We start from the raw sequence: 20501 nt of genomic DNA, 5'->3' as shown, positions 1-20501 counted from the left end.
TAAAAAGAAATGAATTTAGAAAAAGCATTTTTTTTGCAAAGTTTTCCATATGTAACTGGTATGTAAAAGATAAAATAGATACTTATTGATTCTAAGACGTAAATTTAACAAGAAATATTCTTTGAAATATTTAAAATTTTGCAATATGCAGTTAATATGCCTTTTTTGTAATGGTCTTTTGAGATAGAAATAACACTAAAATCTTACTGAAGATATTGTTTGAGTTATTACCTTGTATTATATCTAAACACATTTTATAATGCAATAAGTATTAATAAAGTCCTACAATTGTAAGAAAAGTGAAAATAATACTCTGGGTTATCTAAACTTGAAAAGAAAAAGTCAAAATGTGCGAAATAGTTAAGTTTTTCTTTAGTTGGCTGAGTGCTCGTTTTTCGTTTGAACCTCAATATCGAGGTTAAAAAACAATCTGAGAGAAAAGTTGTACATGGACGAAAATGTAGCTGATTAAATTCTCTATCAAACCCACAAAACAGATTGTTAGGGACAGTCTTAGTTTTCGAGATATTTTTGATTAAAGTTGCTAAAAAGTCCGATTTTTCCATGTTTTCTAACATATTTGAGACTACAGCGCCCCTGGTGTCAGTTGTACGAACTTCATCTGTTCAGAGGATTTATCGGGCATGTAAAGGAGACCAAATTATTCCATAGTAAGAAATAAATCGGTTCAGCAGAATCGAAGATATAGAAACCCATAAAAAAAACGGCAAATACGGTTTTGCCTAGATTCCAGGCGCATAATCCAAATGAAATCAAAATGATAAGTATTTTCGTAAATCATTTGACCCTAGCAATAGAAAAAATAGCATGAGAACCCAGGGACAAAAAAAAAGTTCAAAATTGTTGCACAGTGCAATGATGAAAAAGAAGAGCTTTTCTTCTTTTTGAATATCTAAAACGCTGAGAAAATCTCAAAATATCCCGAATTGCAAATGGTTCCAAATTACCTAATTTTACCCTAAATGTAAAGTCAATGCTTAAACAAAAAAAAATTCCAGTGCAGATTATCCTTCGGAATTAGTTTTAATCCAAATAGATTTAGGTTTTCAAATAAATTTTTACTCCTTTTATTAGGAAATTCTTTTTAAAAAAAAATGAGCCGTGTACTTTAAGAATAAAAAAAGAAATTTAATTATAATTGAAGACGACTTTGCGTAAGTTTGTCCAGAGAACTGAAAAGAAAATTAGTTATTTTCACAATTTCTGTGATTAATCTTAGAAAAAAAGAAAAACGCTTTTTGATGAGAAGAAACTGCCATGAATTTGTGCTTAATTTGACTTATATTTTTTTTAAATAAAATTTGTTAAATTTTGAAGAAAAAAATGAAATTACGAAATCATGCACTGGATTTACAATCATGCAACTTTTAAGCCATCAGTACAAATTAATAGAATTTGCAGCAATATGATAAATTGTGCCTAAATAGTCGAGAGGTCAATCTTAGAATGCAAAGCAATAATTAAAAGTAAAGTCTGGCTCAAATATGACAAAAATGTATTTCATTGGAAAATTTTAGCATTTACACTTTTTTGTCGGTGGCATCGATTGTTGTCGTATCTGCATTTAGTGGAAACGACGTTAGATTGGTCGATGCAGCCGACAATTTGGCGATAATTGTACAAAAATCGCGCAATCAGGCGATTTTCGTTCAAGAATCGCGCGATTTGACAATATGTGCGCAAAAATCGCGCAATCTGGCGGATTTTCTACAAAAAACGCATGCTCAGTCGCGCCATCTGTGCGCAAACTACACAAAATCTGGTGTTCTTTGTCCAGAAATTGAGCAAACCGGCGAAATTTGTATAAAATCGACTAACATGACGATTTTTGAGCAAAAAACGCGCTATCTCACGAAATCCTTGTGAAAATCGCACAATTTGGGCAACTAGGAAGAAAAATCGCCAAGAATATCTTTAAAAGATATCTGGTCTGGTGATTTTTGAGATAAAAATCGACCTGTCTTACGGTTATTTCTCTAAAATTGCGCGATTTAATGCATTTTCCTACCAAAAAATTGAGTTACGATTTGTAATCATCTGTGTAAAAATCGCACAATCTGGGGAATTGTGAGCAAAAACCTTGCGAAAACTCGCCCAATTTGGCGATTTTTTTTGAGTAAAAATCGTTCCATTTCACGATCTTTGCGCAAAAAAATGATGCACTTAAAGAATAGGGACGATCCTTCGGAAAAATCACGCGATTTAGCGAATTGTGAGCAAAACTCATGCAGAATATATTCAAAAGGCAATTCTTGCATGAAAATCGCCAAATCTGCCGATTTTTGTGCAAAAATTGAGCAATTTGATGCACTTTGTCAAAATATTCTGCAATATGACGATTTCTGGGCTAAAATATCACGATTTGACAAAGAGACTATTTACACCGCCGCATTAGATTGAGATTGAACTGGTCCAAAATCGAATTTCGGACAATTAAGCCTTAATCTAAGGCCGCAATCTAAACGATTTCATTGAGGTCATTTAGACTGTCGTATTAGATTCTGACTGAATTGTCCCAAAAACCGATTTTGGGACAATCCAATCTCAATCCAATGCGGCGGTGTAAATGGTCTCTAAGTCTGTGCCATAATTAGCCACTCTGCGTTGTAAAACTCATGCAGAATGTGTCCAAAAGTCGGACAATTTGGCTATTCTTATGTAAAATCGCCCATTTTGACGATTTTTGCACAAAAATTGAGCAATTTGATACACTTTCTCAAAAAATTGGACAATATGACGATTCCTGGGTTAAAATATCATGACTTGACGAAGTCTGTGCCATCATTAGCCACTCTCGAAAAATAAGAAATTTGACTATTTTTCGGCAAAATCACGTGATTTGACGAAGTCTGCAAAAACCAGGTAATTTTGCGAATTACAAGCAAAAATCGTACAAAATCTGCTCACAATGTTCAAATTCGGAGATTCTTGCGTAAAAATTGCCCAGTGTGACGATTTTTGCACAAAAATTGTGCAATTTAATGCACTGTCTTAGAAAATCGGGCAATATGACTATTTCTGGGCTTAAAAATCACGCGATTCGTCGAAGTCTGTGTAAAAATTGCACAAATTGGTGAAGTTTTCCAACGAAAATCGTGCAGAATGTGCTTAAAAGTCGTACAATCTGGCAATTCTTGTGTAAAAATCGTCCAATCTGACGATTTTTGCACAAAAAAAATTAGCAATTTGATGCACTTTCTTGAAAAATCGGGAAATTTGATGATTCTTCGGCAAAAAAGTCACACGATTTGACGAAGTCTGTGCGAAAATTGCAAAATTTGGTGAACAGCGAGCAAAAATCTTACAGATTACGTTCAAAATGTCCCAATCCGACGATTCTTGCGTAAAAATCGTCCAGTGTGACGATTTTTCTTGTGTAAGAATCACGCAATCTGACGATCTGTGCAAAAATTGCACAATTGAGCAAACTACGAGCAAAAATCGTACAAAATTATGCTCAGAATGTACCAATCTGGCGATTCTTGTGTAAAAAACGTCCAATAAGGTAAAGTACCCTGTAGTCGGCCGGTTTCTCAACTCGGCCAGTGCAACTATTTATTCAATTTACTTAGATTTGTTATAATATGGTCTTACCGATTTAACATTAGAAGGTGTATTATATATAACGAAAATCAGTGAAAATTTCATAGAAATTGACTATAATACGTTAAAAAATTGGGTAAATAATTCTACTGGCCGAGTTGAGGAACCGGCCGACTAGGGGGTACTTTACCTTATGACAATTTTTCTTGTTTAAGAATCATTCAATCTGACGATGTTTGTGCAAGAATTGAGCGATTTGATGTACTTTCTTAAAAAAAATGAGCAAGAAAACCTTCGACAAAAGTCACGCAATTTGACGAGGTCTGTGCAAAAATCGCACAGTTTGGCGATCTGCGAACAGAAATCGCCTAGAATATTTCAAAAAATTGTCCAGTCTAGCGATTTTTGTGTAAAAATTGCCCAACTTGATTTGCCAATTGGGCGATTTTGTACAAAAAAAAAACGTAGCAATTTGATGCATTTTCTTTAAAACATAATCGGCAATATGGCGATTTTTGGGCAAAAATAACGCGATCTGGCGAAGTTTATGGCAAAAATTATCCAATCTGGCGATGATTGAGCAAAAAATTGTCAAACTGATAAGTTTTGTGCAAAAATCGCGCGATTTTCGTTATAAGATCTTTCTATCTGAAGAAATGTTGTAGAGAAAATCGCTTGACGTGGCGTTTTTGCCACTCACAATTAAGAGTAAGGGAAAGTGTCCGTGAATTATATTTTTCGCAAAACTGGTTCATAAATTACAATTAAATCATCTCAATCTTTATAATTGTTAGTAAATTTCATTTTTTAAACTTTAATCCATATGTCCTGAAATAATAATTTTTTATCGGTTATGAACCGGTTCATTACCGATTGGAACCGGTTTAGTTTTGTCGGATTTTCCAAGACCTTTCCAACGACCTCAAACATGACCCCATTTGCTTGATAAATGCGCACTCTCGTGTATTCTTAATGCATTTTAAAATGAATAAAAATGTAGACATAGCTTTGGTGGCTTATTTCGGCCACTTTCATTCTAATAGGTCCTTGCCCTTCCGGAATTCTTCCAATGTCTTTTGCATATTATCTCGTATGTTGAAGCGACATTTTTATATATTTTTTGCATTGTAACTAAAAATCCATGGAAATTCGAGGAACAAAAAAGGTGGCCGGAATTGCAAGCTGACCGAAAATTGGTACACTTACCCTAATTTTACGAATTCCAGTACTGATTAGGTATGAGCCAATGTGTTCAAAGGAATATTAGAAATTAAAAAAAAATCATTTAAACTTCTTCAAAGTTGCATTAGCTTCATCCATTAAGAAAAAATGCTTTTTTGTTTAGGAGCACTGAATAATTACCGAATTTTGTATAGATGATAATTCTAAAGTGGCCAGTAAAGAGTGAGAATTTAGGTGGACTTCATTCCATTAACTTGTTTAGTTGAAGACTATTTCACAAAATGTTGTATTAAAGTGGTAGATTTTTTTTATTTTGCCCAGAATTTTCCTGGGAGAAATTTATTATTATTTCGCTAATTCTAAGCACATCCTCTTGAAGCAAAAAAAAAATAATTAAATAAATTTTACAACACGAGTATTTTTGTGGTTTTTAAATGGGGATTTTGGTGATCTGGATGAGGATCAATTGGGGTACACGCTCGTAGGTGAAATACTGTGGAATCTTTCCCATTGGAATGTACTCCATTCGCCAGCCACGTGAGTACCGTAGCTCCTCAAATTGTCGCAGGAAATATTCGAAGCAGGGTGCTGAGGTGTCCAGATCTGCCACGGTGAAGACGTATCTCTTTTCCAGGGCTATTAAAACCCTCATTGGGTGGTTTGAGTGACTCAAAAGGCGATCCAGGGTGGAGATGAAGGCATCTGTGATGTCATCATCGTATATGACATCTGCTGCCAGGACATAGTCAATTCCTGCATCCTGATCGCTTTTGAGGGTTTCTGTCCAGGCTTCTGGGCGCAAAAAGTCCAGTTCCAGTACTTTTACATTCTTCCGGACATTGCGCTGGATATTCCGGCGGATGACGCTGAGAATCCCCCCATCACTGATATCGGTGCAGATGACTTTACCAGCATAGATACTCGCCACGATGCTGGTTAAGCCACAGCCACTGCCCACTTCCAAAACCGTCTTTGAACGGAAATTTTCCCTTCGGTGGAGGATGTAGTCCGCCAACAGGAGAGCTCCTCGCCAAACCTGAAGACCCACCAATTTCAGATTGGTTGACTGGGAGTGCTCAAGCTCCAGGGTTGATTTCTTCCGACGAACGACAACAAGATCTCCATCTCGATCTTCCTTTACGGAATTCCTCCCAGAACTCTTGTCCTCTTCTGGCCACGTAAAGGTAAATTTTGAAATGGAATCTATCCCCCAAAAAAAAAATCATCAGCAAACTCTTCTTCAACACCTTCTTCCAGGAATCTCCTACTTACGTCCATTAATGCCAGCCTGACTCTGGAAATCCGTTTCAGTGTAAATCTCCGAGGATACATTAAATTCACCATTCTCATGCGCCATCCCGGAATTCCCGCGTCCGTGATCACTGTGTCAGAAGCCCGGAGGACACTGAAATTTTCCTCTCTCTGGTGAGTACGAAAATGAATGTTTTCTACCAGATAATCAGTCATCGTGGCTATTTGTCTCTCCGCGAGACGCTCTCAAAAGCGTCTCATTGAATAATGATCTTTTTTAAGACACTAAAGAAAATATTCCTTCTTGGCACACATCACACTATGTGAAATAATGCGAAAGGTTCTCACGGCAACAATACATAAAAATTCGCATATTTTGATACAATTCAAGTAACAGCTGTACGAGGTTATATTAAACGCTTTCATGGGAATTAGGCTTTAATATTCACAAGAAATATTCGACTTGCGATATATTTCAATGAAAAATTGGAAAATCTTCTTTAGATTTTTTTCAGGAAAAAAAAAACATTCTTGCAAAAATCCTAGAGTAAGTGTGCCAAATTCCGGCATGCTTGCAATTCCGGCCACATATTTTTGTTCCTCAAATTTCCATGAATTTTTAGTTTTTGCATACTCTAGAAATTATACAATGAAAAAAAATATTAAAAAATATCGCTCCGGCGAGTAAAATGATCTGAAAAAGGCATTGGAAGATTTCCGGAACGGCAAGGAATTATGAGAATGAAAGTGGCCGGAATAGGCCACCAATGGCTATGTCAATATTTTTATTCATTTTAAAATGCATTAAGATTGATTTTAGAAAAACTAAAGACGATATACTGTCTACAAGGTTCTAAGCAACACTCCTTAAGAAGGAATATTAGAAAAATTCAATTTGTATTAAAAATAGGGTAAAGGCTCATAATTTTGTCCAGTCTGCTTATAAGCATCGATGTTCCAAGTTTGAAGTGCGATATTTGTTACTCTCTTTTCATAAGGGTTGTTTAGAAACTTGGCAAGCTATTCATCGTTTTATTTTTACTAAAATTAGTTTTAATACGTTTAAAAATGAAGTGATATGTAGAGGTGAATTTGGCTCTTATTTTGGACAACTTGGTTATTAATTTGTACAACATGGCTGTAAATTTGGACAGCTAATCCGCCTCAACAGTCCTCTTCCTGTTCATGTAAGGGAAACGTAGAATGTCACAGAAGCCCGGAAACTTTTCATATCATTCATTAAAGTGAGTTGACTTCGGTGCTCCAAGTACGTGCGGTTTCGCTCATTCCCTGGCCTTTCCGGGAACTTTTCAAGGCTTTTCTCGCTACATTTCTTTCGTAGAGATGATGCTCCTTTGTTTCTCCAGGCATTTGTCCAACATAGTCATCACAAAAGCTAAACCTTCACGAAATTTCGTGAGAAAAACACCTGTCCAAAATAAGGAGTATCACCTCACTGGTGAATGTTTAAGAAAATTTCCCATTTTTCACACGAAAAATCTAATTCACAAGGCAAATCTCACTTCAGGTCAAATGTACAAATCACTATTAATTTATTTTACTCTTTGTTCAATTACTTTTAAATAAAAAATATTTTGTTCATTTGATATCTAAACGCTTATCATACTCCTCAGGGTATCTTCACCTTTTCTCACCTGGCCAAGGGGGAGATATTAGGGTCGGGAGTGGTGTACAGGTGAAAATGAAGTGCTTGGAAGTCTTTGGAAGTGGAAGTGTTCAAATATAAAGTTTTTTTGCCTCATTGTGAATTTTTCAGACTACGTTAGTTTTAGTTAAGATTTTTAATTCGAGCGACAGTATAATTTGAAGAAGTTTGTTGAAATTTTCAAGTTTGTCTATTACAATGAAATGGAGCAAATACGCTCAAACTTATTATAGCTTAATTTGTGTCGTAATTTTTCCGAGGAAAATATTCAGTTGAACAATAATTTTCCTTAATTTTTGCAAGAATTTCAAATTCATGTAGTGGCACGCAAAAAATGACATAGCATTGCAGTTGACTTTCAATCAATTTGATATAATTTTTTTTTCTCTAATTTATCGTATTCGTGGGACTTTTTCGCGAATGTCATTAAGCGGTATCCCATAGATTACCTCCACCATTTTTTTTTTTTTACTTTTTTGCATTTACTGGAAAGGTTTTAGTGTATTATATCTCTTCGATGCCAAAAGTATTCTTCAAAAAAGTAGATTTATGTTTTTGAGGACTATTATAAAATGAGGAACGAAAAGGTGCATTTGTAATATGTAATGCTAGACTAATTTTGGAAAGGTCTAAGTGATGTACTTCCATTAAAGAAGCATTTTGGGGGTTTATTTAGATTTCGTCCTTGCTCTAAGGATTATTGAAAAGTGGCTTTGGAAATTTGGAAATAGGGATTTATTCTTCGAAATAACAATTCCATTTTAAAAGGTCTCTAATATTGATGCCAATGTTGTGAGTATCCTAGCGGAAGAAAATTTGTAGATAACAATTAAAACTGTTAAAATGTTGGAAAACAATAATTAGATCGTATTTCGCTATGTAGAAAGGCTTGGATGTGTTTAAAAGCTCGGCACGTAGGTGCCACATTCTTTCACTCAAAGGAAATTGGGTAACTTTATGATTGTGGCCATTTTTCTCCTGTTATGTTGCGATAAAAAAATCTTTTCTGCGGATTGATTGGCGACAGGTGATGAGGAGTGGATCTAATACAACAATAGCGAAAAAGATCCTGGAAAAAATAGCCATGCTTGTTGCAAAAGTTGATTAGCAGTCATCTTTTCCCAAGAGTGCAAAATGTTTTAATTTTAAAGGTTTTTGAAACCAGAGAGAGAATCAAGCTCAATAAAATGTGAAGATACGTCTGAAGTGCTGAATTAGTTGTTGCACTCGTACTTTTGAACTCTTACAGACTTTCCAGCATAGTTTCAATAATTACAAACGACAATACGTATTTTTCCAAAAGTAGCTTCACAGCTTCTTAGGAAAATTCAAAATATGTTGATACCCCTTCGTAAAACGCAGATAATATTAAAATATTGAAAGTATGCAAGAATATCTGGCGCAAGAAATGCAAAATATTAGCAAAATTTTGAAAAATATGTGTAAAAACAAATTTCTTGAGATTTTTTTTAGAATTTCCTTAATTAGATTTTTCACACTTTTCATCATAATAAATAAATTATTCATTTCTAAGTATAACAAGTGCATGAAGTGCAAGAAGTGAAGTGCTGGAAGTATTGCATTATTTTCGAGAGTGTTGCGAAGTTCTGGAAGTGCGAAGGTCTCTTCCATACAAATCGTGGAAGTGCCTGGAAGTGGTGTACACATTTTCACCCAAATATCTACCCCTTGCACCTGGCGCTCAAACTAAAAAATATAATGACGAACAGATGGTATTTTTGAGTTTGTTGGACCATAAATTAGTCTAGAAAATCTTATCTCACTACTTTTTCTTGCATATTAAAAAAATCAGACGTTAGTAGAAGGTTAATCTTCGTGATCCACGTAATTCCTTAAGTGACAAATCATTTTTTTCCCAATAAATCTAAATAAAAAAAGTTCTTTTAGTTGTTTTTAATTTTAAAACATTTCAAAATAATCTTGTGGCCCTTTTTAAACCTTAAAAAACACTTTAAGTTTCGAAATAATATTTTTAGGATGCCATTAGCCTGTAACTCAGAAATATTAATCTTTAGTCTTGACTTGATCGTCTTTGACATTTAACTTAAATCTTTTTAAGTTTTCTTTATCTCAGAAAAATAATTTGAGGGAAAATTATATTAAAATTTTGATCATTTATTTGAAGCTATTCCGAAGAAATCCGAAAAAGTTAAAATAACATTCCGAAAATGTTTATTTCACCCTGCATTATTGATCCGAAATCGGTGTTAATATTATGCTTTTTAGGTGTATTAGGGGTTAAAGTTACCCTTTTTCATGTTAATTTTACCCTTAAAAAGGTGTAAAATTAACATTAAAAAATGTTGAAAAGAAGTTAATCGCACTTTCTTTTTCTCTCAGTGTGCTATGACAATTTTCAATTTCATTTTTCTTACCTTTTTTGTCATGTGATCACAGAAGGCTGGAGACAATTCTACAATTTCACGTTTTTTTTTCTTTCCTGATTTCCTTGATAAAATCAATGAAGAGGTAATTTTTTTGGTGCTTTATCTAAAGTTGAGTAGAAGAATTTGCAAAACCCCTCCCTGCGTTTATTGCACTCCTTATCATGATTGCTGTAATTGCTCTTCCAACAGTGCTTATTTGCTCTTATGACAAAAAAAAAGAAGCTACAAAAAATACCTCTAGAGGTGCTTATCGAGGCTCCACTTCCTCTTTTTTTTGTAGATTTCCCCAAGAAAAGACTCAAATTTGCGGGAATCGCAAGGAATTTTATTTTCTCCTTAATATTACTCACGTTGTTTTACTTTAATAACTTTTACTTTCATGTACATAAAAAGTAGGAAAAGAAATTTTTTTTTTTCAACAGAGTGCAAAATCTGTTTGATTCACTTTTGTTCCTTTTTCTTCAGCAATATTTATAATTATCTAAAATGTTTACGTGAATTTAATGATGTTTAGGGAATCTACTTTAGATCGCAGAGAGAGTTTGGCAGGGGGAGGGGGGAGAGGGTGGCTGGTGCTGGAATATGGAGGCGATTGGATGGGCTTTAGAGAAGCAAGATGGGAGAAATTGTGAGGGTAAGGAGCTTTGAGTGAGTGTGTCTGAGAATTATTCACAATTTTGAAGAGGAATATTTTGTGATTTTCACACAAGTCCTTCCTAAGCTGTCACGAATTTAGCCTTTTCGAGGGGTACCTCTTGAGCCACTCCACCCCAGGCCAGCTTAAAGACGCGCGTTCGCCACCGAATGGCTGGATTCCAGAGGGCATGAAAGAAGAGATAGGGTCCAGTGCATTCACGGAAGATCCAACCCACCACAAAGTCCATCTTACTGAATGGCAGTGAACCATTCTGGACGATGGACAGAAGAATCCAGTCACACAGGAACCACACCAGAATGTGCACCAGGTAGAACACCAATGAGTCCCAGTGGAAGAGTACTGAGGCTGCCCAGGAGGCAAAAGCCCCCACAACAAGGCATTCAGACAGTGGCTCCAGGAGAATTGTCGTGGGCACCATGGCCACACGGAGCTTAGCCCAGCGCGTGAGGCGCGCCTGGAAGCTACCGATATCACAGACACCTGAATTCTGCCATGCCGGCTGACTGCTCACCGTCAGCCGCCATCCGCTTTCCGTCACCGCCTTGGCGATAAAGAAATCCTCCGCCAGATATCGTCCAAAGTGCCCCAAACCACCAGCCTCCTCCAGGATGTGCCGTCGCACCAAGCACGACATACCCGTGTGACATACAATACCCAGAAGATCGGCACACAGGTAGATCCGAGCCTGTACCGTGCCAAAGAAGATCTTCTCAAAGGTAGCAGCAAAACCCTCGCGATCGCACGTAAAGGGCATCTGATGCACCAAACCAACGCCATCCACCATGTGATCCACCTGAAAACCAAACACCGGGCATTAGTCATCGAATTGCCGTATCAACATCAACCACTCAATTGCCCGACTAAGTGAGTACAATAACTCTGTTTATTGCCGAATTGATTTGTTTGATAAGAAAACCTATTTTCGTTTTGAAGCTCTGCCAACTGATAGGGTTTTTTTTTTGGAGGGAGCAAGCCACAATATTAAAAGGTGTTCAGAAGAAACTACTGTGTAAAAGTACCACTAAATAGAACCCTTTATACTTTCCTTAATCATCAATATTGATTTACTGATTCAATAACATTAGGGTAAGTGTGCCAAATTTCGGCATAGTTGCATGCAAGCGCCAAAGCCTCAAGTTTGAAATGTAATATCTTTAATAAAAATTGATTTTTTTTATTCCTTCTACTTAAGGAGTGTTGCTTGGAACCTTGTAGACAGTTTATCGTCTTTATTTACTCTAAAATCATTCTCAATACATTTTAAAATAAATAAAAATATTGACATAGCTTTGGTGCCTTATTTCGGCCACCTTCATTCTCATAGTTCTTTGCCCATCAGAAATCCTTCAAATGTCTTTTTCACGTCATCTCGTTTGTCAGAGCTACATTTTTTGTTATTCTTTTGCATTGTATAATCTCTAGAACATGTAAAAACTAAAAATTCATGGAAATTCGAGGAACAAAAAAGGTGGCCGAAATTGCAAGCTGGCCGGAATTTGGCACACTTACTCTATACAATTTTGATATTTTCTACAATCGAAATCACGGAATTCCTGGAATTGTACTACATGTAGTATTGATAATTTGATATCAACATTGACACATATTGATAAACGAATCTTTCAGATAACTCTGAAAATTTTTACAAATGACTTCTACAAAAGCCTTATTAACCTATAAAAACGAAGTAGCAAGGGTATTTACCGATTCATAACCGATCGCAACCGATTCAGACTTGTCAATGAACCCAAGACCTTTCCAAAAACCCTAAGCTTATCTAAATTGCTTCAGAAATTACACTCTCTAAAGCAGGCCTGAGCTAAAAGAAAAGCCGAAGAGAATTTGGTGGTGCCTGTTGGCATTCTTCGAAATGCCGCGAAAATTCACGTAGAGAAAATGAGAGGTTTTTTTTTTAATGTGAAAATTGTTTAATTCCTTAGAGTTAAGTCATTTTCACAAGAAAATACTTTTAATCGACGTTTCCTATGTTTCCCATATATTTCAAGCGAGCCGAAAAAACTTTGGAGTTTATGAGGTGTTTTCTGTCATTGTAGAATGAATTAGCAAAAAATACAAATACAAAATAAAAGCCAATTTAATATGGAATGGGCAACCGAAAACCCCAAATTGGCAACCTACGTAGTTTTGGAGATATGACGTGAAATGTGTACGACAGGAAAAAATTCACACTAAAACTGGTCGCATTTTTAGAGGCTTTTAATAATTTAGTTGAATACAGTTATTTGGGTTAATTGTAAAATAATTATCGATATTACTACAAAAACATTGGGATGAAATTTTGAGCTGGAATACTCATATTCTTTTGAGCTGTCCCAAAATTCAGGTTAGGTTTGAGAAAAACCTTTTTGTACAACACTATTATGGTTAATAAGGAATGCAAAAGTACATATTACAAGAAGGGACACGACCTGCTAAAAAGGATAAAATAGAGAAGAAAATATTTTGTCGCATTTCAGAGATTTTTTGCAACCGCAGTGCCGCCAGGCGTTTGTCAAGTGAGTTATTTGTGTCTCTATCTCTTTCTCACAGTTGAATTGCGCGCGATTTAAGAACTTTCCATTTGAAGTGATATTTGCATTTAATTTCTTTGTATTTCTGCAAGATTCAAGTAAAAGGGTGTGTAGTGAACAGCTATACGTCTTCTGACAAAAATATCAAGAAGACAATTTCTTTCTATAGGGTAAGTGTGCCAAATTCCGGTCAGCTTGCAATTTCGGCCACCTTTTTTGTTCCTCGAATTTCCATGAACTTTTAGTTTTTACGTACTCTAGAGATTATACAATGCAAAAGAATAACAAAAAATGTAGCTTCGACAAACGAGATGACGTGAAAAAGATATTGGAAGAATTCCCGAAGGGCAAGGAACTATAAGAATAAAGGTGGCCGAAATAGGGCACCAAAGCTATGTCTATATTTTAATTCAATTTAAAATTGAAAATCAATTCATGTTTGATCAAATCCGTAGGCGAAAAGCGGCTTTGTAGAAGCCCTAAAAAGCCTGGGAGTAAGGTAAAATGAGGTAATTTGGAGCCATTTACAATTTGGGACACTTGAGATTATCACACTGTGTCAGATGAGCAAAGAGAAAACACAGACCGCAAAATAGAAGAAAAAGGCGATTAACTCTTTCAGGACGATTAGGTCACCGGTGACCCAAAAATGAAATTTTTCCTACGATCTGCTAAAGTTATGCTCTGCTCTAAAAAGTTAGAAAAAGTGATTTTTTCTGACCCGCGATTTATAACCTTCTTGTCCTTAAAGGGTTAAGAAGAAAAAAGAAGAGATTTCTTTCCTTTGAATTTCTAAAATAGTGAGAAAATCTCAAATGTCCCAAATTGTAAATGGTTCCAAATTACCTAATTTTACCCTATATCCCAGCAGTGAGCCTTGTGACCATGTCACATAAGATTAATATTAAGATTAATACATTCTGAACTGCGAGAATGGCAAAAAAAGATAGCAATTATTTTATCTTGCCTCTCTCTCGAATTTCCAAACTACGTACAAAGTTGGCAGCAATACAATCGCTCGAAAACTGACCGAATCATAGTTGGCACTCATGGAAAATTGCTCGAATTGCCTGTAATATGATTCAGAAAACAACTAATACGAACAGTAATATCTTACTCATCGTATTACTCCACTAGAGTGCACTCTTTCTAACACACGTATTTTTCCATTTGAAATTTTGCATACTATTATATATACCTTTCCTTCCATCTTTTCTTACTCTTGTCTTACCGTGGTGTCACAAAAAATTAATATTAAGAGTAAGGAAAGACGGAAAGAGAGGTGTATAGTGTGCAAAATTTTAAATGGAAAAACACGTGTGTTAGAAAGAGTAGACTCTAGTCTTTGTCTGAATTGTATTACAGGCAATTCGAGCAATTTTCCATGCGTGCCAACTGTGATTCGGTCAGTTTACGAGCGCAGCGCGATAAAAAATTTGCTATCCTTTTTTGCCATTCTCGCAGTTCAGAAAGTATTAATTTTAATATTAATCTTATATGTGACATAATTAGTCTTATATATTTGACATCATGATTGAATCACCTCAGAGAGCTTAATCGGAAAAGTGATAGGATATAGGATGCTTACTTCTGTATACACCGACTATACCGGTCTTAGCGCCCTCTTGTGCATTTACATTTTGTGTTTTGTAGACATTATTTGACTTTATTATTGCACTCAAAGTCGTCTACAAGCTAGGTCAGTGTTCGTCTGTGCAACAAATCCATGAATTGGGTTCATAAAACTTGGGCACTGTTGCATAATTCTTAAGAAAAAATTATCTACTTAAATTTTGATCTAAAAAGTAAACATAACAAAGAGTTAATTTGTTCATAAAGTCCTGAAAGCCCTATACATCTGTTCTAGCCAATTTGTTTATTTTTAATGATTTTTGACAACTTATTTACTAAATTTATAAAAAAAATAAAGCAATAATATTGCAATCAATCCCCTCAACTTAAACAATAAACTATTATCCAACATTTTAAAGTTGCTCGAATAAACAAATAACAAATAAACTTATCTAATTTTTGCAATATGTTGAAAGTCAATATGACAGATTTGTGGTATTTATTTTCTAAACAAAAATCATCAGATGTGTTATGAGATATTTAGGCAAATGTTGAAAAATGAATTCATCAATTTTGTTCTGTTTGTACAACAATTTTGCAGAAATTATATTACAAATTCAGCAAATCTTGTTTGCTTTTATAGGAAAAAAATATAAAACAACATCCCAATAATCCCACAATAATCTAACTATCTTGCTTACAATATTCAGTTTTCCTAGAAAATTATCATTGACTCAATGCGTTTGTGAAATCAATAAACTCTGTAAATACTTAGAATACTACTTCATGGGCATTGGCCATATGTACGAAATTATGTTGGTAGATGCAAGAGTTTTAAAGTTTAATTAGTTCACAGATGTCACAATTTGCCCATTCATTGTTATTCAAACTGAATTGTATTTTTCTGTTATTCTCCACTCATGAAGCAAATTTTCGAATCTTTTTATTCTCAGAATTTTTACCAAATTAGCGGTAATGCAAGAAGGCTTTCTTTATTAATATTCTGAATGAAAAATAAAATAAGAAATGGAGTATGTCGAATTATGCAACTAAAAAGAATTATTTTCTTATTACTCGTCTATGTACAAATCGATCTTAAAGAGTCAATGAAGGGCACATTTCTCAACCAGTTTTGATAAGATTCCTTATATTTAGGTGAAATTTTTTAATCTGACTGATCATCGATAAAAAGTAATTCAATTTTATTTCCAATTCAATTGATTAATATGTTTGAGACTCTCAAAATTCAAACCTAATGGAACATGGTAGAATTTTGGATTATGGCAGTTTTGTGAAATAACTAACGTAACATCGTATGATATTTTTATCTGATGCCAAACGATTAGAGATAGCTAATCCAAAATTAGCAAAATTAGCTAATACGGGCTCTAGATCTAAGGCTTAGCCATATATAGCTTAATTGCTCTAATTTATTATCAGCCAAGATTTTTCAGAAAAATTTAACGTTAGGATTGGATAATTAAGGCCAATGATCTATTAGATTCTAAAAATCCATTAAAATTGGTTACTCTTCAGGATTTTGAGACCTTCGGGAACTAAGCTAAACCCCTAGTCTGAAAACTGTCTTATGCCCTAGACACACTTACGATTTAGGTCATTGAGAAAAAAAGAGGGTGCGATTAACATTTTTTCCTCATAAATTTAACACTTTTTAGGTGTAAAGAGATATCAACATTTTTTAATGTTAATTTTACACCTTATTAAGGTTAAAATTAACATGAAAAAAGGGTACCTTTAACCCCTAATACACCTAAAAAGGGTAATATTTACACCGATTTTGGGTCAATAATGCAGGATAAAATCAACATTTCCGGAATGTTATTTTAACTTTTTCGGATTTCTCTCAGTGGTCGAGAGACGACTTAGTGGAAAATTATGGAACAATAAAGATTAGCACTTAATTTAACTAAAATTAGCCAGAAAAACAATATGACATAAATGTTGAACAAACGAATAAACAACAGTCACTTTATCTTTTTTTCATTGGAAAACATTTTCGATCGACGAAAAATACGATGGAGAAAAAGTATACTTTTAATTTTTCTGTGAAATTACCAAATTAAAATTTTGTGAATATGAATGGATTTTTGCTTTATTTGGAGCAAAATTTGCTAAATAATGAAACTAAGGTAAAAAAAATATAAATATAATAATTTAGTACTGTAGTTATCATGAAAACAATAACGTTTCCATTTGGAGTAGCGAAAAACTTCCATTTGGAGCAGGTTTTGAGTTAGCTTAATTTACCCTAGCTTCTTAAGAAACTCTTAAATCATTTTACTTAACCGCTCAAGATACACACCTCTTCTCGGTAACTTTCAGTCTCGATCTCATTTTTTCGGTCTTAAATCTCATGATCATTGATAAAAGGGATGAAAGTGTATTAAAACATGACATTCGATCATGTACGAAAATACCGTTGAATCATTCCTAATAACGGTTTTTCAAGGTCAAATGTTAAAAAGGCTCTTAGAGAGTGCATTTATTAGGCTACTGGGGACATGTTTAGGCGCGTTGGAAAGGTCTTGAAATTTCCTATGGGTCCAATCGGTTTTGAACCGGTAATGAACCGGTTCATAACCGATAACTAATATTACTGCTCGAACTCCACGGAGAGAGCAGTATATAATATATACCGAGGGATTATATTATAATCCCTCGATTTTGACTTATATATATATTTCGACTCCTTACCCCCCAAGGGGTCGTATTTTGGTAGAATTTTGGAAATTTGAACTTTCGAGTTTTTTGACGTCACGCTGTTTGTCCGTGAACACTTGGCTGAAAAAGTTAGCGGTTTCAGCACATTTTTGCTGAATTGATCAGAAAAATGTGCTGACCGATCAGCAGTCGCCGAGCAAAAAGTGCTAACCAAATATATGGAAATGGCACTGATTCGCGAATTTTCGTGTAAGGTTAGCACAATTCAGCTGAAAATATAAATATTTTCAGCTGAATTGAAATAGGTTAGCATTTGGTGCTCGCTGGGTAATAAAGATTTTTCAAGGTCAAAAGTCACACTAGAGAGCGCATTTTTCAACAGAATGGTATCGTGTTTGCGCTCGTTGGAAGGTCTTGGAATTTCCTTTAAAACTGAACCGGTTCTAATCGGTTCTTAACCGGTAATGAACCGATTTATAGCTAATAACTGATTTTCTATCTGAAAATCAATTTTATTACTTTTAAAACTATTCTGGGGATATTTTGAGTGATGAATCGGTTCAAATCGTTTGAAAACCGGTAAATGATGCGAAAAACTTTTGAGGTATTGCATCTAAATATTGAGTTCGAGCATTTCGCAAAGCCTGGGACGCTTTTTCACCCCTTTTATACGGAATTCAATTGAATTAGTCCTAAAGTGTATTTTGGGAAATATTTTGAGTGATTTATAAATGGGTTGAAATCGGCTATGAACCGGTAATGAACCGATAAGTAATTTTTGTCCGTAAATCAATTTTATTACTCTTTAAACGATTTTGTGGAATCTTTTGAGTGATTTATGCGATTTATGAATCGGTTTCAAACGAGTGAGAACCGGTAAATTGTGAATGATGCGAAAGTACTTTTGAGATATAGGGGAAAGTGCCCATGCTTAACATGGTCCCAAGATTTACAATTACTAAATATTTCATATATTTTTCAATATATGTGACCTATCTTTTCTATATTTTAAAAACTAGGGGAAAGTGTCTTGTTTTTAAAATATATTGCGGAATCGTATTTATTCAGAAACATAGGAAAAATTTAGTTATTGTAAAGCTTGGGACCGTGCAAAGCATGGGTACTTTCCCCTAGCATCTAAGTCACGAGTTCGAGAATTTTTGAGACGCTTTGCCTCCTCTATTTTTTTTCTTTCAAACTTCTATAAATTTTTCCCTTCCAGAAAATATTCAATGAAAAATGATCATTCCGATTTTGTCTCCAGTTCGCCTTTTCTGACATTTTTAAATCAGCGGAGGGATTTCTTTTGCCAAAAATAGCTTTTGACTCGAAAATCACATTTTTGAGAGGAAAATGATCCTCAAGAATGTTGTATAGATATCAATTTTGCAAAATATATCAATTTTACTCCAAGTCCCCATATAAAATTTTTTTGCATGACGACATTAAATGGTGTAAAAATTGAAATGAAATGGAAATTTGATCAATCTCAGAATGTATTTTTAAACCTTATCTCTCAGCAGAGATAGAAGACTTTTATTTTTTTCAAAGTTCAATTCAATAAATTCCAATACAATTTCTAAGAAATCACTGTTGAATAATGAAATGAATGAAGTAACTTCATGAGAAATGACACATTTCTAATCGGGTCGGACAAAATCACCCTAAAAAAAAGCTTAATATTGAAAATTCATGAAAAATTTAACGTCTCTGTCTCAATTGCGTTGTCGAAGGCCAATAGAAAAAAAATTTCCATGGTCTCAAAATAACTTTCCCTCTCGACTTTCGGCATATTATTTTTTATCTATGGTGTGTCTTATCAAATTTAAAAATTTAGAATAGGCCAGAAAAAAATGAGTAATTGCCTGAAAATTGTTTGGCGCTATTATTTGCTGAGATAATTTTTTTTTCTTGGTGGATAATAGGGAGAGTGGAGAACGTGAGCAGGGAGAATGATTCACATTTTTTTGAGAATGCTTGAGATCTTGAGAGCTTTGGGTGTAAATTTAATGAATGGGCTGATTGTGTGTAGAAGAGAGAATAGAGTGTAAATTACCATGTCCAGGAGTGTGTCTTCCTTCATGCGAATGCCACTGTCAGAGATGAGGATGAGCTCATGTTTGGCCGAAATGAAGCCTGGGTACATGTTATTGATTTTGGGATTGACACCAACACGGGTGCCCCCAATGAAGATTCTAGCCTCTACGGTTGGGTACTTGGCCATGAGTTGCTCCACGAGTGGTATGGCTGGATCGTGGGCATCTTCGATGCAGAACAGAAGTTCGTAACAAGGGTAGTTCATGGTGAAAAATGTTTCGAGGTTGGCAGAGAGATTTGGATCCACACCCATCAGTGGTTTGAGAATTGAAACGGGTGCTGGAGGATTTTCTCTGGGTTGAAGATTTGTCTTTCTATGGAGCTTCCACTTGCCATAGCCAATGGCTAAGAGGTGCACCAGCCATTTGCCACACCAGAACACAAAGAACACCACAGCAAAGCCGTAGAGAGTGTAGGTGAGAGGAGACATCTTTGGCTCTTGCCACCCTCTAAATTCATATCCTCCAAGTACTTTATTGCCTCTCGCACTTTGGTTCACAGACACACCAGACAGTACCTCTCTGTCCAGAACATTTCATCAACAGATACACTTTGACACGGTTATTATTAGTAACAAAGCAAATTAAATATCTCCTCCAGGAAGTCACTTTAAAACCCAGCCCGATGACACTTCACTGATTTTTCCACAAACTCTCTGTACAATTTTTTTTCAGCTTCCTCTGGTTCAGTTTTCACGCCCCAGGCACAAATTCACAGTGACTAATGTACAGTTTGACACTCTCCGCGGAATTTAACGCGCCTCACGAGGAAATCCCTGCCCACATCGGGTGATTTTATCAGACGATTCTTCTCTGTGTGGAATGTTTTATAACCAAAGAATACCCAACCCGTCAAGCCATCTGTCATATAGCTTTATAACATTTTGTACA

At 35.1% G+C, this 20501-nt stretch overlaps 2 protein-coding genes across 2 annotated transcripts; both read right to left on the bottom strand.

Annotated features, from left to right (window-relative positions):
• Positions 1-4936: 4936 nt before the first annotated feature.
• On the bottom strand, positions 4937-6103 carry LOC129803358 (methyltransferase-like protein 22). Its single transcript, XM_055849845.1, has 2 exons — positions 6019-6103; positions 4937-5949 (listed from the first exon to the last, which is right to left on the bottom strand). Exons 1-2 carry the CDS (start codon positions 6101-6103, stop codon positions 5177-5179), a joined length of 858 nt encoding a protein of 285 aa, XP_055705820.1. The 3' UTR covers positions 4937-5176.
• A 4271-nt stretch (positions 6104-10374) lies between these two features.
• On the bottom strand, positions 10375-20488 carry LOC129803333 (ceramide glucosyltransferase). The gene is made up of 2 exons (XM_055849792.1): positions 19571-20488; positions 10375-11522 (listed from the first exon to the last, which is right to left on the bottom strand). Exons 1-2 carry the CDS (start codon positions 20039-20041, stop codon positions 10788-10790), a joined length of 1206 nt encoding a protein of 401 aa, XP_055705767.1. The 5' UTR covers positions 20042-20488; the 3' UTR covers positions 10375-10787.
• Between the last annotated feature and the right edge of the window lie 13 nt (positions 20489-20501).

Source organism: Phlebotomus papatasi, chromosome 2 (assembly GCF_024763615.1).
Source record: "Phlebotomus papatasi isolate M1 chromosome 2, Ppap_2.1, whole genome shotgun sequence".
Classification (NCBI taxonomy): Eukaryota; Metazoa; Arthropoda; class Insecta; order Diptera; family Psychodidae; genus Phlebotomus; species Phlebotomus papatasi.
This window is presented reverse-complemented; position numbering and strand designations above follow the sequence as displayed.